This window comes from Melopsittacus undulatus, chromosome 3 (genome assembly GCF_012275295.1).
Source record: "Melopsittacus undulatus isolate bMelUnd1 chromosome 3, bMelUnd1.mat.Z, whole genome shotgun sequence".
Classification (NCBI taxonomy): Eukaryota; Metazoa; Chordata; class Aves; order Psittaciformes; family Psittaculidae; genus Melopsittacus; species Melopsittacus undulatus.
The window spans coordinates 6,360,500-6,384,674 of NC_047529.1; the positions used below are offsets into that span (position 1 = coordinate 6,360,500).

The 24,175-nt window shown below is 43.7% G+C and overlaps 1 protein-coding gene across 1 annotated transcript in view; it reads right to left on the bottom strand.

Moving 5' to 3' along the window:
• Positions 1-5,515: 5,515 nt before the first annotated feature.
• Positions 5,516-24,175, bottom strand: part of JAG1 (jagged canonical Notch ligand 1) — a 35,456-nt gene continuing 16,796 nt past the window's right edge. Inside the window, exons 4-26 of the mRNA XM_031047523.2 lie at positions 23,185-23,439; positions 22,156-22,216; positions 18,203-18,333; positions 17,797-17,916; positions 17,275-17,388; positions 16,721-16,834; positions 15,780-15,893; positions 15,332-15,378; positions 14,591-14,764; positions 13,960-14,110; positions 13,253-13,417; positions 12,664-12,777; positions 11,922-12,035; positions 11,699-11,812; positions 11,458-11,574; positions 10,916-10,943; positions 10,720-10,805; positions 9,803-9,916; positions 9,467-9,576; positions 9,085-9,321; positions 8,791-8,922; positions 8,184-8,334; positions 5,516-7,519 (exon numbers count right to left, since the gene is read on the bottom strand). Of these exons, the coding sequence (XP_030903383.2) occupies positions 7,062-7,519; positions 8,184-8,334; positions 8,791-8,922; positions 9,085-9,321; positions 9,467-9,576; positions 9,803-9,916; positions 10,720-10,805; positions 10,916-10,943; positions 11,458-11,574; positions 11,699-11,812; positions 11,922-12,035; positions 12,664-12,777; positions 13,253-13,417; positions 13,960-14,110; positions 14,591-14,764; positions 15,332-15,378; positions 15,780-15,893; positions 16,721-16,834; positions 17,275-17,388; positions 17,797-17,916; positions 18,203-18,333; positions 22,156-22,216; positions 23,185-23,439 (3,221 nt within the window). The 3' untranslated portion in view covers positions 5,516-7,061. The remainder of the gene's footprint in view (positions 7,520-8,183; positions 8,335-8,790; positions 8,923-9,084; positions 9,322-9,466; positions 9,577-9,802; positions 9,917-10,719; positions 10,806-10,915; positions 10,944-11,457; positions 11,575-11,698; positions 11,813-11,921; positions 12,036-12,663; positions 12,778-13,252; positions 13,418-13,959; positions 14,111-14,590; positions 14,765-15,331; positions 15,379-15,779; positions 15,894-16,720; positions 16,835-17,274; positions 17,389-17,796; positions 17,917-18,202; positions 18,334-22,155; positions 22,217-23,184; positions 23,440-24,175) is intronic.

Genomic DNA, 24,175 nt, shown 5'->3' on the forward strand with positions numbered 1-24,175 from the left:
AGATGTATTAAAGGTGTTAAGAGCCTAGAGAGTCAGAACAAATACAAGGGGACTTCTCAAGAGGTTCATAGTTGCCCCATTCTTGCTGTAATTACTGACCTGTTAGGTTCCTAGGCTCTTTGTGTATTTAGAGCTTAGTTATATGGTTAAGGTTGCCTCTTGAGTCCTCAGTAATGCTATTACTCAGGGAAAAAGCTGTGAATTCATGATCATTTCTGGATTTTATATGGTGTCACTGCTCGAAACTGTTCTTTTGTCTCTGCAGCAGGACTATAAAAGTTTCCTGTTTGCAATCCTTATGGGTGCTTTATATGATGTGTGACATCCAGGCTGGGTTGTTACCATATATCTGTGTTCTCTCTGTACTTGAAGCCTGAGGTTGTCTTCTCACCCTTTACATTGTCCACAGTTCACTTGCACTCAGGTGACTGACAGAGCGTGGTCTCGTGCTTTTGAACCACAAACCTGGTGTTCTGGTGTCAGGCTGAGAGAGGAGGAGGAAGGAAACTGGAAACTGATCAGGAGTGAAATTAGTTTGCAGGTCTTGGCTGTGGCTTTCTATTACCAGTTTGCTTCTGAGAAGCATTCATGTACCTTTCTCTTAAAAGTAGAAGATATTTAAGGCTCTGTTCTGTTCTGAAACTGATACTGAATCACAGAAACCATTTATTTGGTTCTTTTTTTTTTAATCTTGTGTTCAAAATGCTGTGTTTTTTCATTTCAGAGCTTCTTTTTGCTCTGCAATATGTGAAGATCTGACACTGGCTGAAGCTACCATTGAAAAACACGTTTGTCTTGAAGAGAAGTAACTGTCTATTCCAAGCCAGCTTTGTTGTTGGTTTGGAGTTTTTAATGAATCATCTGGTTAATTTGGTCTGTGCTGTTTGCTGATAGTACAGCAGTCCTTTCCTAGCGAGACACTTTCTAATATGTGCAGACTACCCATTATTCTGTACATCTGAGTAGTTAAAATACTTGTGCAGAGGAATTCTGTCTTCAAACACACATCAAAAGCTGCACCAGCCTTTACCTATTTATTTCTAAAGAGGAGGCAGGCCGATGTAAAATCTCCCTTGGACAGTGTTGATCGGTCAGAAGGTTTTAACTGTCACAGGAGTTAATTGTGAGTAAAAAGCTTTGCTCTCTCTCTGATGTTATCAGTTCTGCTCACCAGGGTCCAAAGTGTCTGTTAGCGTGTTAGTACAATTGCACAGCACCATTTCTGGGTTATACTTGACTTGAAGGACTTCACAAGCACCTGTCTCTAATCAAAAAGGAGAACATTCAGAACCCAAAGTTGTGATGAGTGAGGTCTTCTGAAGGTGTTTGTCAGTGTGAACTTCCTTCCTTCCCACTATTCTGCATGTGGGCCACATTGCCTGGGTCTGACTTTTTATATTACCATCTCATTGGCTTTTGACTGGAAAATGCATACTTTCAAAGGAAAAAGATGGCTTGTTTGCATTTGGAATTTGAAGGATGTAAAACATAGTTAGACTGTCCCAGATTGCATGTTAGGAGTAGTTATCTCCTTGCCTCTACCAGTATCGAATAGAAGGTTTCATGCTGTATTAAAACTCTCTATTGCAAGCTTGAGCAGACAGAGTTATTAGTATCAAGAGGCTTTTAGCCAGCAGTGGGACATGTGGGTTGGCCTCAGAAATTAGCTTTCATAAAAGGCACTCCTCGCTTCTTTGCTTTCTGCTTTTTTCTCCTCTAATAAGCATTAAATAGCATCCCAACCCCGATGTGAAGAAGATGCTGGCTGGGGAAACAGCAGCACATGGAGCCTTTCATCAAAAGGATATCAAAGCATTCTGCAGCTGAACCTGGGAGGGATATGAATATGCTTATTTTGACAGTTGTGCAGCACTGAGGGTAAGCAATTCCTTCCAGGTAAGCTGGGTAAGGAACTTGTGCTGCAAATCTTTCATCAACTCACTCGAGTGTTTTTGAACATGGTTCTCCCATCTTGTTCCCCTTTTTTTTCCCATATAATTAAAATGGAATCTGTCAGCACATGACCTTGCCCTTTCCACGGTAGCCATAATGTGACATTTTTAGATGGGGACTTCTTGTTTGTTTGGTGTTGGCTGGTGCTGAGAAATGATAGAAGAGATGTGAAGATGATGTAGTGTCATGGGGCATTCCAGATAAAACCTGGAAATTACCCAGGGAATTACTCTCCACCATCCCATCTCCTTTACTGCCCACATAAATAATTCCAGAGCTGGGAATTGGTTCCTGTGAGAGCTGGTGCTGCACCTTTTTTGAATGAGAATTTCACTGATTTGCTCCCATTCTGTCAGTTAAATCCTTTAGTGTAGCGGAGACAGAGAACCCCAGCAGCAGGAATGGCTAATGCAGCTCCATAACTGCTTCATTTGCTGCCACAATAATTATCTTTTTAATTTGTGCATCAGATCTTTAAAGAAAAGTGTCTTGAGCTGTAATTCTAGAGATGGGCATTCCCCTTTTTAATATTAATATGATTTCATGGGGCTAGAATGAAACAAGTAGAGATGTATTTCTCCACCCTTTAGAGAAGCCAGTAGGGACAATTTGCACATCACAGAGAAGGTGCTTGCTGGAAGAGCTGGGCTGGAGCTGGAGCTTGGGTCTGATGCCCTGTCTTGATACCACATTGCTCCAATGCTAACCTGAACCTCCAGCCAGGGCCCAACAGGACAGACAGAACCTTCAGTGCCTTCCTCCTCACCCCCAGAAGTTGGAATTAGCCACTGGTGTCAATACTGAAAAAGAGGAAGCTGAAAAAATCTTGTCTTTAACTATTCTTGCTCCATTTCAAAGGGGAGGGAGAGCTTATGCAATCACTTCCATCTTCTGGGGAGGAAAAGGCTGAATCTGGTACTTCCCTTGTCAGAACTTCTCATCTTTGCATACACTAATAAAAGCGTTGAGCCTCTGCCCTGTGACTTGTTCCAGAGGGTCTCTGCCAAGGGCAGGGGTGGTGGTGGATGCCCCTGGAGATCTGAGCCCCCTTAGCCAGATAGCATACAGAGAGTGTGACCTGCATTCATGGGCTTGGTGAAGGGCTGATTGATAATAATCATTACTATGCAGGTGTGTTTGCTGCTGTAAGTGTGTCTTCAGTGAAAAGGCAAATAGCTTCAGCAGCAGAACTGCTTGAAGAATCTAGTCTTGTGTTTAGGCTCTTAACTGGTTTATGTTTCTCACTTGCTAGGCTTCAGGTGCACAAGCACTTGCTGGCTGTCCTTTGCTCCTATTAGCAATGCAGAAATAGCTGTTCCCAAGGCTCTTCCCTGAGTGACAAGGGTGTATTGGCATCAAGGCTGATGTAAGGTGCACCATCAGCACCTTTTGCAAGTTACCTGTGCTTAAGATGGGCCCTCTCGGTGCGGGGGTGCAGAGGCTTTGATGTGGCTGTGTTCAGCTCCAGTTGAACCAAACCCAGATTCAACAGGCGCCATTAGCTGTAGCTACAGCAAAGCTGAGGGTGCTCAGGGGAGCAATTTCATCATTCCTGTTTTGTAAAGCTCCCATGTTTAAATGGCAGCTCAGGAAGCACACATTTTCCCAGTTCTTAGATGAATAAGTATCCAAGGAATACACACTAACAGCAGGAAACTTCTCCTGACTAAACAGAATGTATCTTCCCAGAGCAGTAAGATGTGAACTGGCAAAGTTTAAGTTCCACAAAGTTAGTATTGTAACAGGAAGGCCTTCAGCTTCATGTGTCTATTTCCATGATAGTGGAAAACAGTTCATACACCAGTGCCCAGCTTGGTGGTGGTTCCAGGTTTTGGAAGCCTGGTTTGGGGTTACATTCATTCACCAGTGTAAAATTTGAAGTTACCACTGACATATGAGGATGTAATTTAAAGATATTACAGCAATTTCACAGCAATCTCTTCCCTTCCCTTGTGTGGTTGTGGGTTTATAACACTGGGAGGTGGCAATGGAAATGAGTTGTATGGAGAAACTCTTAACAAAACCTCTGCACAGTCAGTGCAGTGCTTTACAGCACAGGAAAGGCTGGAAATACATACATGAATCCTGCACTGAGGGTTTGACAAGTCTGCAGGAGCCCAGGTTTTGCTCTACATGGAGCCTCCAGAGACCTAAACAGATTTAGCACTATGTTAAATGATGAAGTCTGTTTTTAGAATTCACCTCCATAGGTTTCCACTGTAGCCTGTCAAACCCAGCTCCCAGAACTAGCAAAAGCCCTATTCTTTTCAATTAGCCTTATAGAAGACAGACTTAGATTTATCCTATAAATTCAGGTATAAATGTTTCTGTCATTTAGAAGAGGTAGTTGGTTTCTGCATCATTGTGAACCTACGTGCACAGTAGACATCAGAAGGATGGGTAATTCAACACTGAGTACAGGAAAGCATCTAGTTAATCAATTCACTCTGTACTTCCGAGGCAGGTGGAAGGTTCTATTATCTTTTAAATTACATTTTTGGACACAACATGTCAAGGAAAAAGAGGAAAACAAATACTCCTGGGATTTGTTCGAGGAATTATGGAAGTGGTCAGATGAAGCTAATGTTGACTTCCCATTCAGCAGGCAGCCAACTGATGATTCTCCAGTACTTCAGTTCTGAGGCATGTGACTGTGAGGAGAGAGCTGTCCCCTGTCACGGCAGCATAGTGGCGCGTTTGACATCTCCTGTTAAAGTGAGTGTGAAATAAGAAGTAACACTAGAGATTTTAACAGATGTTTTAAGGCAGCTGTAAAGAAACTACAAGGCAGAGATGCCTTGCTGTCATCTTGTTTAGTGTTCATTGTATACCTAGTGCAGTACATAAACAGAGATATGTTACTAGATACATATGAAGCAGCATAACCTTGCAGTGGCTGGTTTAAACTCAAGTACAGACAGCAACCCAACCCTACTTGGGTTTCACCTGAGTTTCTTACCCACAGCAAATTGTTCCTCCAGCTCTGTACTAGCACCTTCCTGTAAAACACGGCTGCAGCCTTATCAAGAGAATATGCTAAAATAGGAGTAGACCATCAGAGGGCAAACCCAAACCAGCACACAGGGCCCCTCTGAGGTGGGAGGGGCAGCGCTGGTTCAGCACTAAAAGCCATTGTGTTGAATAGTTTAAAAGTTTATTTTATGCTTTACAAGCACTTCTTGCCCATTAGAAATCGGTATCATCTGTGGATCCTTTCCCATCCAGGTCAGCAGTTTGGATCCTGCCTAGCTATGTACATTTGGTTACTATCTGCTGGGAGCTCATTGGCTCATGCAAAGTAAACTGATTGCACAACTCCAGTCACATCCTCCTCCTCCTCTTCTTCTTAGAAGTACACAGAGGGCCACTAGCCAAAAGACATGGAGAACAAGGGAGATGCTGCTTTCCAACCCATTTGATCTGACTGGGAACCAGAGGGAACATACAATCAGCTAACAAAACCCTATTGCATGGAAACGGGTGGCAGGTCCTGGAAGCACAAAGCTGCCCCTGCCTCAGCAGTGTGGCAGGAGCGCCTCCCTGCTCAATAATCTCCACGCTCTTTTATGTTTTCATACAAAAAATTTAATAAATATTACTTTTCAAGATTTATTGCCAGGAACAACACATCAAAGATGCATTTTCATATAACACTAATATCACAATACAAGGTATCTTCATGATCTCAATGGTTAACCACTGAGATGACTATGTTTATAAGCCTTTTGATCTTAAACATCGTAATAGCACTTTGATTTCCTCACTTGTTAAGGCGGGCAGTGTAATCTATGGCAAACCTACACAGTGATCTTACTGGACATTCTACTGTTCAAGTATTCAACAACTAGCTTATTAGAATACTCCCTAAATGCAGTAGATTACAAAAAAAGTCAAATCTACAAGTGGTTCAGTATTACATATTCATGGTGAGAAAAAACAAAGAATTAGAATTTACAAAAGAAGATTGCTGTGTTCCCAACTTCACACGCTAATCGGATACTTTCAGTACATGCAACCACTCACGTTTCCTCTACATAAAGTAATAGCTCAGTTTTGTTCCCTTAAACTGCTTCTTAGCAGATGATCTGCCTGTCACTCGGGTTTCAAGTCTAAAGCAGCAAAACAAAAAGAAAGAATGTTCTAGTCTAATTCTCTAAACTGCCTCAGTCAGTACTTACAAATAGTCTTAAAGTGATACTATGGAAGGTGTTTCAAACGTTGGACATTGTACAAAAACCAGCGTCAAGGCCTGGGAGCCCGTTCTATTAAAAATAACCTATTTTCGAACACCTCAGTTTTGGCATATAGGCAACATGTAACAAGGAAATAAATTCGAAATAGAGAAGCCACAAGCTTACAATGCTATCAAAAACCTTCAACTCTAAACACGTACATATAAATAAAAAGGAATGATATTTTAAGGCTCTTGATTATTAAGTTAATAAATCAAATATACACAGTGATTAATAAAAAAAGAATTATTTACAGATCTATACAAACTTCTATTTTTGACACATTTTCCTCTTTAAATTCTTCATTTACCAGCAACTGCTGACAAGTTCCCCCCACCCCGCCCCCAACAAAAATACAATAAAAAAATAAATAATAAACTTATTTGTGATAGTTGCTGTGGTTCCGAGCTGCAAAGGCACTTTCAAATACAGAACTAGTTGTACGTCAACCATAAAACCAATATACAAAAACCTCAAATTCAATAAATATAAATAAAATGTTCTCATTCGAAAGGAACTGTATAAATCTGGCAGGAAAAAAAGGAAAACAACAAATGAAGAGGAAGGAGGAGTAGTTAAGGCTCTGTGATACCTTGGGAAACGTTTCCGTGATGCATCAGCTGCAGCTGAATTTCCGCGAGGGCACTTTTGACTAGTTTTGCATAGATGTGAAATGCAGCACTTGGTATTCCAGCCAACCACAGCAACTATCATTGCCAGTGTAAGCCAGCTTGTCAAAACTTAAATTAACACAGGGATTCTAAGTAAATAATAGCCTCAGACTCAAATATTACACAACAGTTTAAGAACTACAAGCTCTTGAGTGCCTTTCTAGTGATACTTAAAAGGCCCTGCATGGCAGCACCCCACTGTCTGCTATACAATGTACTCCATCCGATTGAGGCTTTGTGCACTTTCCAAGTCTCTGTTGTCCTGTTTGTTTGTCCAGTTCGGGTGTTTGGTGGGGGTGCTGTTGGGGGGCTTTTCATCTCTGTCTACCAAAGTGTACGCTGGCTGCTTGGCAAAGCGGGCCTTCTGCTGGTGTTTGTCCATGTCGTCTTCCTCCACCTCGGAGTTGTGTGTCCTTATTTTGGCGATTTTAGAGTTTTTGTTTTCGTAGTCTTTGATGGGGACAGTGTTTGCTCCGTGTTTCTCAATGGGGTTCTTGATCTGGTTGAGCTGCTCCCTCACGTTGTTGGTAGTGTTGTCGTCAGACGCCGTGTGAGTGTGGCTGCTCTGCTTTCGGCGCTTCCGAATGCACCAATAGAAAACAGTCACCAGGCAGCAGATCCAGGCTACTGTCAGCACCGAGCTCAGCAACGGCACCAAGAAATCTGGAAGAGACAGGACAGTGTTAGCCCCACCATGAACCAAGCACTCCCCGACAGGCTTCCTGCCAACAAAACACATCTTGGGGTTTAAGCCTTATTTTTCCACTGGGTCCAGACCTAAGGAGGATCTCCTTTAGAACACACAGTGTTTAGACCAAGTCTGGAACTCAGAGTGCTGCCTGGTAGCCCTCATGGAAAATGTTCTCCTTATACACACAGAGCCAGGTATCGCTGGTGGGAGTAACACAGGCATCACTACATCGCCTGCCAGGGCATCCACGGAACAGCTCCTGCTACAACCATTCCTGTCTCACTGGTGGCTATTGGTAAGATGCCTGTTATGTGCCTGGCACTCTGTGGGAAGCTAGAAATAGTTTCTAACTGTGACGGGGGCTTCCAGAGCCAGCCAGCTGCTGCTTTCTGCCTTACTGACATGCACAGAGGAGTAGCAGTCCTTTCTACAGGTCAGGCCACTGGGTTAAAGCAACTTCAGAGCTTAGTTTTTTAAGTAGTAAGACTATCACAAAGCTCCCTTACTGTGCTCCCCCTTAGCAGAGCTAGAGGCTGAGGGTCTCAGACTTACAAATGCAAAAGGTGAGGAAAGCTTCCCCTGCTGTGGAAAGCTGCTCTCCGTGGAACATGCAGAGGGTTTGGAGGAGAAGCTCACCTGTTTTGTTTTTAACTGGTCGCCGCTGTACTCTGACCTCCGCCACTGCCGCGATGAGAGTGTTGTTACCATCGCGCTTACTGACAAGGTCGATGATCTTATCTGTGATGTCTTTGATGGGGTTTTCATCTTCCCCTATATCTTCTGCAGACTACAGAAGAAGCCATTCAATTAATACCGAATGCCAGATCAGATGCATGGGCAATCTGCTATTTATAAACTTTCACAAACAGTTACGGCTCTTGGTACTTTGAATACTTCAAAAGCACACCAGAAACAAACCAAAATCTGTGGGCAGGAACTAAGAATGCAGAATTCCTGTCCCCATCCTTAAAAAAGGACAAAAAAACTCCCAAAAGCAGCTCTCAAGGGAATGCAACAGAAACATGTTTTTCTACCCCTATTACAGTTGCCACCAGATGTAGCTTTCAGGTATACACATGTAACCAGGATTTCTTCCCTGTTCTTACAGGGGACTGGGATGGAAACTAAACCACAAGAAGTGCTGACAACGCCAGGAATTAGGATTTTTACGAGATCCACATGTTGCACACATAGCCAAGCAATTAAATACTAAGGCATTTAAAGATATTCCAGGAATACTTACAATAGCAACATGTATTTCATTATTTGCCAAGTGCGAAGGCTCACAGGTAATATAGATGGAATATTCAACAGAAACATTCTTCAGAATATTCAGATTCCTCAATTCACTGCAAATGTGCTCTGTGGTAAGTCCCTGGAGGATGCAAAAGAGGTGTTGGGGGTTTTTATGCACATGAACACACAGACAGGAGGCTTATATTTCTGTTTCTGCCCTGAAGTAAGAGTTCTTAAGGGAAGAGGAGGTAGAATTGCCTCCAAGCCAGCTTTTGCTGTTCTTTTATGTTCTGCTACTTACTGGTGCCATCATTTCTTTATTAAAGGTGAAGGTGATGTTGGCACAGTTGTCTTGGTAGTAAGAATCAGAATTGCATTTGGTCTTCACTGGTTGTTGGTTTGAAGGCCAGCATTCACCCACCGCAGCACAGGGGTGAGTAAAGCAGTGGTCTTCTCGGACAGGAACACAAGCGTGTCCAGCTGGGCATTCGTTATGGCCTTTGGCGTGTAGGACACAAGGTCGAGGACCACACCAAACCTGGAAGAGAATAAACACTGATAAATAATCACTGGTTACAGGACAGACATGAAGAGTATCCCACCACAATTCCTCAATTTTGTCTTTATGGTGTCTGTCATCCTGTTTCAGAGGATTCACAATCCAAACCAGAGCACAGACGTACCTTGGAGCACGTGACCTTTCCATTCAGACACTGACAGGTATTGCAGTCATCATCCCATTTGGCCCCATCTGGCATCACCCGAACACTGGTAAGACAAGGCCTTCCTGTGACTGAAGAGAGATGGCACAGGATTACAGACTCAAAATAGGGAAGAAAGTGGAAGAACACCTTTCTAAATTAATCTAATTTTATCACTAAGTTAACCTACTCAGTACAGACACACATTTGCTTGAAAACAACAAAGAGCACCCCTCACAACCCCCAATACAACCGCAGACTGTTAGCATACAGTTACAGAGACCTCACTACAAGGACCAGACATGACACCACAAGTACCTTCTTGGCATCCCACACCGCTACGACCTGGTGGGCAAATGCAACGGTAGCCATTGATTTCGTCTATACACGTAGCTCCAAAGGCACAGGGGGAAGACTGGCATTCATTGATATCTGCAGAAGGAAGGAGAGGAATAAAAGTTACTCTACAATATCCCTTTATTTTGTCAGAAAACCATACAAGAGGTTTTCCTGCTGGAGCTTTGTGTTCATTTTCTAGGTCTGCTTGGAGATCGATGCTTATTCTCAGCACCAGTATAAGCCCAGAGCAACTTCTTTGAAGTTCCTGCTGTGTGGGACTATCAAAGATCAAAACCTGACCCCTATGTCTACTTAAGCTTTTCAAGGGCAAGGACACATTCCTTCTCACACAAACACACTTCCTCTCCTCTGACAAACTCCAGTTTTGCTCCCCTGCTACATTCTCCAAGGGAAGACAGCGTCAGACCCCTTTCCAGTTGCATTTTTACTACGAAACTTCCATTTCCATGGCTGTTATTAAAGAAAAGTGTTAGTGTCCTCCTACCTGTAATTATTATTAAATTACAGGGAAGTGCACACATCACCTCGGGGCTCGTAGGTGGATTATTAATTGACAAGGTTTTTGGCTGGCACGCTTTCACCTCAAGCAGAAACCTACACCACACAAACACACTCTTGACTGGGAAGAGTGTGCTGAAGGGCATTTTGCCCACTCAGCTGAACCAAGGGGTTTCAGCTCTAGCTGAACAGACTTGATGATATCCTTCATTTTCAGGGCCATTCCTGCCCTCCCCACATCTGCTGCAGCTCTGGGTATGGATGCAAGAGACACCTATCCTTAATCTGATCTACCACTTAACTCAATTAAGATGATTGTCTCGCAACAAGATGGAAGTGAGACAAACCCAAAGGCAGCATGCCACTGAAACACTTACTGATCCTGCAGTCAGGACCGGCGAAGCCTGGAGCACATTCACAGCGGTACCAGTTGTCTCCATCCACACAAGTGCCACTGTTATAACTGTAAAGAAAAGCCAGGATGCAAGTTAAAAACCTGCTACAGGTAAAGAGAACCTAAAATTCAAAACCAAAATAAAGGCAAAGGATGAAAGAGAAACACAGGAAACTTACCAAGGGTGAGGGCTGCAGTCATTTGTGTCTGCAAAGCAAAGACAGACAACTTAACTATGCAGACTTTGGCTAAAACAACCATACTGTCTGTAAAGAATGATCAAACTTCCCCTCATACCCAAGTTACACTTAGCTCAACTTTAACAAAAATATGCTGAAATTCTCTACTAAATTGATTCCAGGCTTCTACCACAAAATTTGTTAACTACATTGTGGAACACATGTACACAGGAAGAGATCCTTGTAAAGAATCTAATGGGAAGGGGGAGGAAAAAAGTGGAAGCAGACAGAGCTGCTCTTAGAAGAAGAATGCAGGAGAAAACAAGACAACATCTGTCTCCACTTAGCTCATTTGCAACTTTCTCATGCCCAGGTCAAGGCTCTATCACATAAAGTCATTTAAAACAAAGATTCAGGTGATGCTAAAGCCTACATCAAACAAGCTTTCCCTTCTGGTTTCAATCTTGACTCCAAGGGCGACAGGATGAGCTAATGTTCTCATCATACAACACTCTGGAAGAGTTCAAGCAGAGACAACTTACTCTGAGTACACGTGGGTCCTTCCCAGCCCTCCTTGCAGACACAAGTGAAAGAATCCCCGCTGACTACGCAGGTACCACCGTTATGACAGGGGTTTGGCAGGCAGCTGCTGTTCCTCGCTGTAACAGAAACAAGATTGGCCTCTGAGTTGTTGGAAAGGCGTCAAAACCGAGCCAAGAGGAAGAACTGAGGTCACAGACTTCACACTGCATCTGCTTCCTGGTGATTACGCAGGGTATTTACCTATGTTACAAGTGGCTCCTTCCCATCCTGCAGGACACATGCACTTGAAGGTGTCCCCCTCGTCGTAACACGTTCCTCCGTTGTTGCATGTTGCCTCATCGCACTGGCTGTCACCTGTAGAGAACCCGACCTACCCTTAATGCCGGTGCTTTCTTAAGGCAATGCAACAAGTTGAAGCAGCCTCAACAGCACGCATGCTATGTTTTGGAAATGCTGAACTTACGGGAGTGGCAGGTTTTTCCTTTCCACCCATTTTTACATTCACAGAAGAAGTCGTTGACCAAGTCTCGGCAAGTTCCTCCATTGTGGCAAGGGTTTTTACTGCAGTCATTAATATCTAGATATGTTAAGAAGAGAAAACGAGGTAAGCCGTGTTTACAGAATTGACAAGCACTTGATGCTTGCCCCATCCCTAACGTTGGCCTGTGTTTCAATCACGGATTAAACACTTAAGTCTGTATTTTAAAAGCTTTAAGTGCTGTCACAGAGATGAAGAATATTCCAGCCACAACCCTCCAGTTTGTTTGCATTTTGTTTGTCATCCTGTTTCACTGAACGAGAAGTGAAAAGGCCAATTACATAAACTATCCTACCAGTCACAGGATAGGAGCTGTGAGCTCACTCCTCTTCTGTTCCTGAGACTGACAGGGTACAAGTATGGTATGTGCAGATACACCATTCCCAAAACAGCAGGTGCTAATGCTAAGCCCTTATTACTCGAGTTATGCAAAGGGTAGAGCAACACAAATTAAACAGAGAGACAGGTTCTGCTCCCAGAACTCAGGTTTAGTTCCAATACAGAAGCCTAGAATTTGGTGGAAAAAGAGGACACCTTGTTTTCTGTGGCCTCTGAAGCAGAGATCATGTCAAATTGGTATTGGTCACTGTCATCCTAAAGACAGTACCAGCTGTTCCTTCCTGATGTTTTTCCACATCTTTCTGTGTACTGAAGAATGGTAACTTACTTGTTTCACAATACGTTCCTTCCCATCCATCACTACAAATACATTTGTAGGAGTTGATGCCATCGATACAAGTGCCACCATTTTTACAGGGGTTGCTCTCGCAGTCATTGATATCTGCAACAGTTTGGAGGAGAAAACAAAACAGAAAAGACATATCAGATTAGAAGAGCAGCCACCAGCAGTCGTCATCTTCTTGCAGACTACGTGGATGAGACCCTTGAGAGGAAGGGTGATAAGCAAGGGGAGAAATAGGTGAAAAGCTGCACAAGGTGATGAGCCTGTCACTCAATAATTACTGCTAAAACCAAAAGCAAACCCAGGAGTCCTCACCATCGATGTTAAACCCCACCATTAACTACCTCAGCCCTTGTATACCTAAGGCTTTTAAAAACACACAATTCAAGGCCAGGAGGTTCATTACTGTGAACTTTCCCCAAGGCCCAGCAAATTCCAATCTGCCTCGCCCAAGCGGGATGTGAAAACTTAAAGCAGTTCCAAGGTTCACGGTGCTACAAGAAACCATCAAGCAGCCTGGGAGGAAAGGATGGAATCTCTTTCCCACAACATATATTCTCTTGTCAGCTCTTACTCTCATGACAGTAGGTGCCGGTGAATCCTTTGTTGCATTCACAGGTGAATTTTCCACCTGCTTGGCTCTTGCACTTCCCATGAGGACCACAGACGTTTGAAGAGATGTAACGAACCCCTTCTGGTGTGCTGTTGGAAGCTACTGCCACCGTGCAGCTGTCAATCACTGTAGAAAACAGAGAGCTGGGTGAGGACTGGCCACTCTACCTGACTGCTTAAGCTCAGAGCAACATCATTCATGGATGCTTAAGAGACATTGGTATCATGGAATCATTTATGTTGGAAAAGACCTTTAAGATCGCTGTGTCCAACTATAAACCTAACACTGCCAAATACACCTGCTGCTTTAAAATGACCACTCCAACTGTTTCTGCATAAAATAATCACAGCATCTTATATGACAACTACTGGACCACATCTGTGGCCTGGAATAAATTCAGCAAAGCAGGCTATCTGCTACATGTGTTTTCTGTGCACACTGATGTAACATTGCCTTTCAAATAGCCCATATTGATCATACTGGCTATGTGAAAGCTAGTATTACTCATCTTCTCACACAAAGAGAGGCATAAGGCACAGGGCAATATTCAGCCTCTTTATGCAAGAGCTACTCCAGCAAGTACACACTGGAGCTTCATTATGGCTCCAGCCAGAGGAGGGTGGAAGCTAATGCCAGTCATTCCCATTCACCTGCAAGGCAACACAAACCTTCACAAGGGGTTGTGCGGCAGTGATCTTTTAGGTGGGAGCAGTTCTTCCCTTCGTAATCTTCAGGGCAGTTACAGAAATAGTCCATAGCAAGATTGAAGCACTGGGCACCGTTCTGGCAAGGATTTGGCTCACAATAATCTATGTCCAGCTGTAAGCAGTGCACAGAGAGGAAAGGGAAATAAAAAGGGGGACAAGGAAGAGAGAAATAAGTTTTATCATCGCCTTCCCTCACTAGGACAGGCAGACATTGTGGAATCTGACCTTTTTATCTGCTGCCTCAATGAGTTGTTCATCATGCACAGTTTAGTTTGACTTGCAACTATTTCAGCAGACAGCAGCACTCCTGATGTTAAACAGCCCCTCAAAAGTTAACAGCGTGCAACAAAACCTGACATGCAAACACTTGCACTCTGCTTCTCAAAAGGAATCCTCAGCAACCCATCGGGGGGTTGTGGGTTTCTTCCCCCCCCAGTATATATTAATCAAGCATGTTCTTGGCAGACTGACAGCGATATCAAGTACAACTTTATCCCATGGTTCACTGAGTGCCAGGCATTCAATGTACAGACGCAGAGTGCCGGTAGGAACGCTGCTGGCGGAGGGCCTGCCTTTCACCCATGCTTCTTACCTGACAGAGGTTTCCTGAGAAACCAGCGGGACACAGACATTGGAATCCATTGATTTCATCCTGGCAGTGACCCCCATTCATGCAAGGGTTACTTGCACATTCATTGATGTCTTTCTCACAGTGATCTCCTGCATAGCCAGGTGAACAGATACACCGATAACCATTAACCAAGTCCTGGGAAGAAGGAACACAAAAGTTTAGAGTTAAGGCTTTTTCCTCCCTCTTGATATATTCTTATTAAAGAAAACAATAACCCCCAAACCACAACTCCCCCTTGACAGTCCATAATGAGCCAACAAATATGCTTTTACTATGCCCAAACAAGGCAAGAGGTTTCTTTAAGTGGGAAATAATACACACACACACACATATACTCACCCACTCCCCCTGCTTCCCCCCAGTACTGGCTTACATTCTTAATTTCCAGGCAGGATAAATTAACCCACATTTTAATGTGGAGTATCTACATTTACAGCAGGTAATCTGCACAACAACCGACACATTGACTGGTGACCCTGGCACTGAAAATGAGTCATTTATTGCAGTTATATCTTTTTTGCCCTTGCTGCTCTATGCAAGTACCCTGACATGCTGTAGCATGACACAGGTCCTCCCCCCAACTCAAAGAAGTGAGTTTATCCCAGCTAATTGCTATTTGCCACACTATGGCTGTTTAGTCTCAAATGTTTTAGTTACTGCTACAAGACCTGGGGAAAGCAAAATAAAGCAAAGTGGCTTTACCCGACAGGATCCTCCATTCTGACATTGTCCACGACAGTCGTTAATATCTGCAATAAAACTACTGTGGTTAGAAGGCAAAAAATATATTTACTCTAGATACAGAGTTCAAGTCTCTCTAAAACTGCAGCTAGATAAAGCTTTTGTCAAGTTTCCTGCATGCCTTCCTCAAGATAAGGTTATTATAATGGGTGGGAACCTTTCGTGATTCTTCTACTAAAGGCAGTGAAACTTCACATCATTGTTTTAGTCACTTTATCAGAATATAACTATGTTATGGACTAACAAGTCTGATAAAGTTGTGTATTTTCATTCCACACCAACTACTCCCTTTCTGAAAACATCAACCACTGGGGCTCTGCCTGATGCTTAAATCTGAGCTTAGGACTCAGTGGCTTAAACACATACACACACAACTGGCCTTTAATAAACCAAGAATACAGCCACTTACTGATATCACAGTTGTGGCCAGACCAGCCAGTAATGCAGTCGCAATAGTAGCTGCCAATCAGGTTCCTGCAGGAGTTGGCATTGACACAGGGTTTGCCCTCACATTCATTCGCATCTGGAAAAACAAGGTGGATGGTCAAATGCAGGGTTGGAGGGCAAGGGGAGAAGGGAGAACAACCTACAGCTGGTTTTCACAGCAGTCATCAGCCCTCTGGTCAGATCTAAGGGGGACTTTTAACACACAGCATGAATTAGCATGACTTGAACCAACAGAAGTCAGTCATACATCAGCCTCTGAAGCCTCTTTCAATTTCTCTGCAATTAGAACATACAGCTATGCTAATTATTTGATAATTACACCCAGCCACTCATTAAGAGCAACTTTCTGCCCCCATACACACATCTCAACCGAGCATTCCGAAGGAGGAGTGCTGCAGCCTGCTCACTGGGATTAGTGTGCTGTGTGAAGAATGCAGACAGCTCATTCTTCATGAGATCATCCACATTTTGGAACCCAGCTGTGAACTCCTTGGTCTGGAGGAGTTGACATGGCTGAAGAGATACAGCAACTTTCTCACAGGCTAAAGGAAGAAACCCATGTGGGGGTGGGAATGGAAGGCATACACATGCACCCTCCCCACTTCAGTTCATTTGTGGTTTATAGTATGCCTCTCTGCCTTAGTTAACCATTTCCTCTGACTGCCAGCATACATCAAAATGACAACAGAAGGAAACCAGTCAGAGTGGTCTAGACTCCAGTCCTGCAAACAGTGACAATATTCTCCATGTGCCAGAATACATCCATAGGCTCCAAAACCATAAACCATTGCCTAATGCAAAGGGCACAGCCACCCTTTGTCTGCCCAACTATAATCCCTTTTGCATTTATCTCCCCCCACCCGCCCCAGAGCAATGCTGGATGAAGAGAAGAGCAGTTCTCACCCAGCTGGCACGTTTTGCCAGTCCACTGAGGTGGGCAAATACACTTAAATCCATCAACTAGATCCTGGCAAGTTCCTCCATGACCACAGGGATTTGGAGAACAATCATCAATATCTGTAAAGCAGAGTAAAGACAGGCTGAGACTCTGTGTCTGCTCCGATTTCTACATCTACTCTGATTTCTGCAAGAGCCTCCTGTTACTTAACAGCAGTGTGAAGGGGGATTCAAAGCACAGGGGCAGAAGCCTACACCTGTGGCCTTCTGGCAAGTGGTAGTTATATTTTGGTGCAGCAAACCTCTCTAAACAGTATTTTAAGCAGCTTGCAAGAATGCTATAAAAATTCAGTGTTCTGCTTGTTTCAAGAAGCCACTGACTATTCTTTCCCCTGGTGTTTAACAAAAACCTCGGTAGAAGCAAAGGAGAAGAGAGTGCACAGTGGTATAAATGGATGCCAAGAACCAACGCTAAGGCTGGGAAAGGTTATCAGGGATCAGAGGGACTGGTGTAAACCAGCAGAGCAGGACATTTTTAATGCTATTTTCAAAGCACTTACTATCAGTGCAAGTTGGTCCAGCCCAGCCAGGCGCACACACACATTCAAATCCCAGAGATGTCTCTATGCAGCTTCCTCCGTTATGACAAGGGTCAGAGAGGCAGGCGTGCTCCGCTGCAGCGGGACAGAAACACAGCATTTAGAGTCCATAGCAGCGACCACAAGGCACCTCCTGCTCCCTCCCTCTGGACACACCATCATTGCTGCTGCAGAACCTCAAATCAAAAGCTATTTGCTAGCAGGAAGCATCTTCCATGCTAAACCCATCACCACACTGACTTGCACCTGTTTGAGTCAGAGCCAGGCAAGGAACTTGCAGTGATCCCTCCGGTAAGCAGAAGGCTGATGCTCAGAGATACCAATTCATGATGAAGCATGAACAAGCAAGTCTGACTCTTTGCAGCCAGCCCAGGCATCTTAACACCGGAAAAGGAGCTTTTCCCAACTTCATAAAGTACATCCAAACCCAGCCACTAAAAGCTGGCGAGGATTAACTACCAAATGGCAGTGCCACACACTTACCAATCTCACAGTTCTGTCCCGAGTAGCCCTCAGGGCAGGAACATTGGTATTTATCGGGGCCAGTGTTGCTGCAGGTACCCCCATTCAAACAGGGTGGGTGGGTTCCGCAGTAGTTCAGATCTGCAAGAGGTGAGGAGCATTAAAACCATGGCTGAAAAGCAACAGAAACATCAACACATGCATGTTTTATACAATACAACTACACACATCCTACAGGGCAGGACAGGGAGAAGCTAAGGACACATGCTAACAGTGCCAAACAGCAGAGGAAACAGTGCTGAGCAGCTGAAGGACACAAACTCCCACCACGTTCCAGTGGACTCAGTCTCTGCACGCTCCCTCCATGCTGAGTTTGCCAATGTTAAGACACAAGCGTTACATGGGGCTATGGGCAAGATTAGCATACCTTTGTCACAGAGCTGACCACCCCAGTTGGTTTCACAGAGGCATTGCCATGGTTCAATGCAAGTGCCATGGACACATCCTGGGTGTGGAATGCACTTATCGCAGTACTGGCCTTGCCATCCATACTGACACCTTCGTTTAAAGAGAGCGGAAAAAGGATGTCAGAAGAGGGAAACAACCCAAAACCCCATTAGAATCACCCTGTGTAGATGTGAGTGTGAAACTCCGAAGCTTGGAGAGAGACCAGGGTGGTGGGGGAGAAGGGCAGGAGGAAGGGAGGGGAGAAGCCATTCGAGGTTTGTTTGATGGTTTCTTGTAAACAAACATTATGGTAGCTTTGCCAAGGTCTCTCTTGCCGGCCTCCTGACAAAAGAATAACTGTTCTGAGAGAACCAGCATGAGGCCATTCAGCACAATAATACTCCTTTGGAGCCTCATACAAATGTGGCAGAGAGGGTGGGTGTGCACTACAAATCAATCTCTGGACTTTGACAGGGTGCTTTATAAACTGAGGGGGGGAGAAGAAAAAGTCAGTGGAAACAATGGTTATGCAGAGGTCCCCATGAATACAAGGTTCCAGGCGTTTCAGCCGGGCTGGGATTGCAGGAAGACAAACAAAACCATAAACACCAACCCCGAGCCCTTGGCAAGGCAGCAGCAAAGCACCAGGAGCCCTTTGCTCTATCAGAAGATAACCTTATTCTGAACTGGAAGATGTACACTGCAAATACAGACTGGGCCACGGGAAGAGGTGAAAGAGAACAGCAGCCATCAGGATTTTACATGTACTCAGAGTTGTCAGTGTATTTCAGTTTGATTTATGCTGGCCTCTTGTCAGGGAATAACTAACACACATCCAATGCTGAAAAGCTTTTCATATAATGTCTGGAGAAGAACTGATTATTATTATTATTGAAATCATGTATTGCTGCTACCAATGAGCTACCTGAATTCTCTACTTAAAACAAAGATGTTCTTGTAAAGCCCCCTTAAGGGAGAGCTCTTTTTGGCTTTCATTTAGCTCTCACAAGCCAAGCAGACCAAGGATTCTTCAGATTAAAGTGAATCTAAAGATAGAAACAAGGAAAACAAGCTGAAAGGGAAAAGCCAGGGTTTGTTGAGGTCCTGTATTTCATTAACAGGTCCTGAGAGTAATTGATCAGCAGCAATTATGCACTAAGCTGTCACTAAGTTATGAAAACAAACCTCATCTGCACAGAAGTCAGCTAAGCTTTCTGTTTGTGAAACCCCCCACCATTCCACTGCTGATTTCTTCTCATGGGAAAAAGCTGGAAGGATCTATCCAATGGGTAATCACACACAGCCAGTGGTAAGTCCGACTTCCCTTCTGAAACCTCAGGTGACAAACTGCATCCTAATTAAGTGCTTTCTTTAATAGCTATTTCAATAGCAGCCTATTCAAACTCAATAGGAAAATCTTATTAGCTCATGTGTTAAAAAGAAGCACTAGGCTGACTTATGTGTCTGTGTGTGCAAAGAACATGAAAGAAACCCAGATCAGGCAAAACAACCTCCCTCTAGTAGCTCTTGGAAAATCCTTCTGTGTAGGGAATACAGTAAGAAAGCACAAAGATCAAAATTCAGGAACATCCCCTTTGAATTTGTGTTGCATTCAAAGCAACTCACTTGTGAGCTTGCATGCAAGCAAAACTAAGGGACCTCCCCTGCAAAAAACAGGTATCCAGGCTGAGGCTTTTACTCCTTTCTGCCAAATCAAAGGAATGCTTGTTTTCTTTAAAGCAAGTGTGAAGAGAAACAAGCAATTAAAAATTATATATATATATTACATATATAATTAAAAAGTATATTTATATATATATAAATAAAACACAGAGGAAAAAAGCCATGAGCTTTAGAGCCAAAGATATGACTTTCTTCAAACATCAGCTTCAAAGTGTAACAAACAAAGCTGGATAAGGCTATGGGCATTAGAAAAAAAGTTAGATATCCATTCCAGAAATAAGATTCAGGGTAATAATTCTCACTTAATAATATGTATGCAGCAGTTTCTCATGAGAAATTTAAAGTTAACTTTCCTTGTGTAGTGATTCATGAGTAAATATGGTTTTGTCGGCTGGCCTGCATTAAAGAAAGTGACTCGCACCAAAAGGGAAAAGGATATTTTAGGAATGTTTGCAAGTTGTCTATTGTACCAGAACCCAGAGCAGTTTCTGCTGGGATGTTATTTTTAACCTCTGCTGCATTTATAACATAGAGGCTATATGACTCATCAAAACTTAAAAGAGAATAAAATCTCGTTTCTGTGTTCACTTTACAGATATTGGTCTAACTTGGCAAGCAGAAGTTATCTGAAAGCACCAGAAGGACAGCATTGTTTCAAGACTATGCAAATCAAGTGTGGGAAAGTTGCACCTTAAGTAAATAAGAGCACTAGTGCATGTCTGGGCAGTGAGTGGGAGGCAAGGGACTTAGAAAGAGAAAGGGAAGAAAAAACTCTGGAAACAAAGCCTGTTGTTCTGACTAGGAGACAGCAACCTCTACAAGGCATGTTTATTCTGATGACAGAAGCACAAATCACTGGTAGCCTTGACTGATACAATCCTCTCACCATCTGGCCCCGATACTTCCTACTCCTTGTGAGGCTTTTTTTCCTTTTCTAATTAAAAAAAGCTTTAGATTTGGCCTTCCGAGGGTGAAGCAGCTTATAGCAGCACTGCTACACACTGAAATCACTGCACAACCTCCAACGGCCCCATCCATCCTGTGGCTTGACTTTCACTTTGCAACATCTCTTCCCACCTTCCTTTCAGAACATTCCTGCATGACTCTGTGTTCAGGTTTTGAAGTATAGGACACAAGGACAGAGAAGGAATGAACCACTAGGTCTATTTAGGCTGATTTCTTACAGTGTGTCAGACACCGCAGACTGGGCTCTTGTTTGAACTATAGCTTATCTAGAATGAAAAGCAGCCCCCTTCAAGCAAAAGTCTCCAGCAACAGAGAATGCACCAATATGCTTGTTAGGCAGGAAAACTGATTTCTGTTCCTTTGGATTTGTGAATCTTAGCCCTGAACTCCCAAGTTTCATTTTTAACCCTTCCTACCCAGAATCAATATCTCATAACCTCAGAAGCCCTCACTTCCCTATCACCTGTAAACAGGTACAATAAAAGGCTACACACAGCAACTTACAACCTGTTTGTTGATGAGGAATTGTCACATTTAATATCCATTAACCCTCTGTTTGTAAGGGAGGGAACGGCACATTTCCCTGTGCTGTATAAATATGTTGTATTCCAAATATCTAATTGCTGGGTTATGGACAAACTCTGCTTTTCATTGTATCCTTGCCAGGACAGAATGGACTTCAAAGCATGGGAGCAGAATTCTGCATTCATCAGAGCCTACTGACAAGATTTCATCCCAGCTATTAACCTCTCAGCACTCGGAGCCTGGCTCACAATGGTAAAGGAACCGAGAGATTTAACTAATCCCATTCTAAAGAATGCTTGACTTTTGCCTACTGATGGAAGAAACCAGGGGGTGGGAAGGAGGAAGGGGGGGAAAGACTGAAAGGGAGAAGGGGAGAGAAAAGCCACCCTGTACTTCAAGCTTGTAGTTGAAAAAGCCTATTAATCAGGCTTGGGGGGGGGGGGAAGTACCCACAAAACATACGCACTATGTATGCAGAAACAATTAGTTAGTGCTCATTAGGCAGCATTCACACAATTTATCTCGTACCCCCCTCCTCTCCCAGTGCCACCATTTCACAAACCAAAAGCTTCTTAAAATTATCAGTGCATTAGAAGCCTGCTCCCCCCTTATTCTGGGCAAGTCAGCATGAATAACGTGCCTTGGTCAAAAACATGACTCCAAAACCACATTCCCTCCCCAGTCCTATTGCGTTTAGCATCACTTGTTTAATTATTTGGGGGGGATGGAGGGAAACAAGGAGGGAGAGGGGGCATTTACCTGCACTCTCCTGGAATTGTGCAAGAACCATGCTTGGGGCTACATCCCTGACGACAAATGGCTGTTAAGACAAAGAAAGAGAAGTATCAGCACACTGCCTGCTTCCTGCATCTTCCCACTCGTGGGAATGTTTTAATCTCTAACCAGCTCCGTAATCCTACTAAATCCAAGGTTTTAATAAGTTTCTTGTATCAGGCCTACTGGAAGGCAAACCAAGGTAGGTGGCTCCCTGTGATGGGAAATCCATCAGCTAGCATCACAGAGGAATCATACCTAATGCTGTTCAATGTTGCTTCTATTCAAGAGAAAGTGTCTCGCCTTAGAGAGCTCAAGTCACTCTGAGTCTACAGGTTTCCTTCCTCTGTCTTTTGCATGTGGACTGGCCCACCACTCTCCCTGCCTTTACATTGAATTCAAAGCAACTTTTAACTACTCTAGAATGACTTTTGAGCCATATCTCTGCACAAGATATTAAGATGGGCATCAATTCAAATTGCAGGTAAACTCAGTCAGCAAGACATGCTGATAGTCTGTTCCTGCTCAGAGTCCTGCTTTCTCCTTCTGAAATTAGTGAGGAAGTTGCCATTCCCTAATAAACATGTAGAACAAACATAGTAGAACAAACAGCCTGGGACTTTTCAGACACCAAAGCTTTACACTTGCCAGGTCAGCTCTAAAACAAGTCTCTCCTTCCTGCTTGTCTTGAAGTTCTGCACCAAAGGGGAAATCCTTTTTGAAGTCACCGGCAGAACTCCCATTGAAGTCAATGGGCTGGGTTTTCTTCCCAAGGGCAAAGATGCGGATAATCAGAGAAAGAACACATCTGCTAAGTGCCCAGTACTTGTCAGACCTCTCCAAGATATTAAAACACGGCAGAAGCTAGTCCTGCCCCTACTGCTCTGTGTAAAGAGTGAGTTCCTGTCCCATTATCCCTGCACAAATTGACCACTGAATTGCAACCCAGACACAACACACTCCAATCCTAACCAAGCCTGCTGATCATTTGGGGCTCAAGCATTCATCACAAACCTTTGTTGCACTCTGGTCCCGTCCAGCCTTCCAAGCAGGTTTTGTTGCCATTCTGGTCACAGGTATGATGAGTGAAGAAGTCATCTCTCGGTCGACAAAATTTGTTGCAGCCAAAGCCATAGTAATGCTCTGCACAGGTCACACGGATCTGATACTCGAAGTGGGCAGCTCCTGCATTATGTTTCAAGGTCTGCCACTGACGGCTTGGGTTGATCATGCCAGAGTGGGATGCCTTCTCAATAATGCGATCGGGATCTAGAAGTTACAAGAGATGTCAGAGTTAAAAGTCTGTTTAGGTTTCATTACCTCCCACATCACAGCTCACCAGCTTCACAGGCAAGGCTCTTGAAGGCACCTAGTTGGGTTTATTAATTTTCTGTTTTAGAGAGCAAGATAAGGCTGCCCTGGAGCTACAAGCCATTAACTAGAACACATATGCAGCATTATCAAACTGAGCAAAGCCTGAAATCAAAAGGGACTGCTACGTTACTGCCAATCACTTATCCCTTTTGCAGCATAAGGGCATCCAGGAAGAATTACACAGTTCATGACTGAAGAAAATCCAGCTGTTTTTACTTCCAGCTGCAACAGATGGGTACATAACATGATTTTCCCTGCTTCTCCTTTAATGGTACTAGTTTTGTTTTTAAGGGGAATATTTAGGAAAACATCATGCTACAATGGCCTAATAAAGCAATGCCTGCAAAGTGAACATAAGCATCGCTAAAGGTCTGCAGCCTTCTGGGACTCCGGTGTAAACCCTAAAGCCAGAACCAGCAACTCTGGCATTCAGATGACATCGGTGACCTCACCAGGTTTTGGCTGAGAAATGCCATGGAAGTTCTCTCCTCAGATGTTACCTGACACTAAAAATTCAGGCCTACCACAGCTTGAAGCAGAGCACTCAAATTACTGCTTATGTGTGCTGTAGAGCTGGCTACTCTCTATAGAGCATTTCAGGGTTTAGATTTGTACCTGACATTTAGCTGCA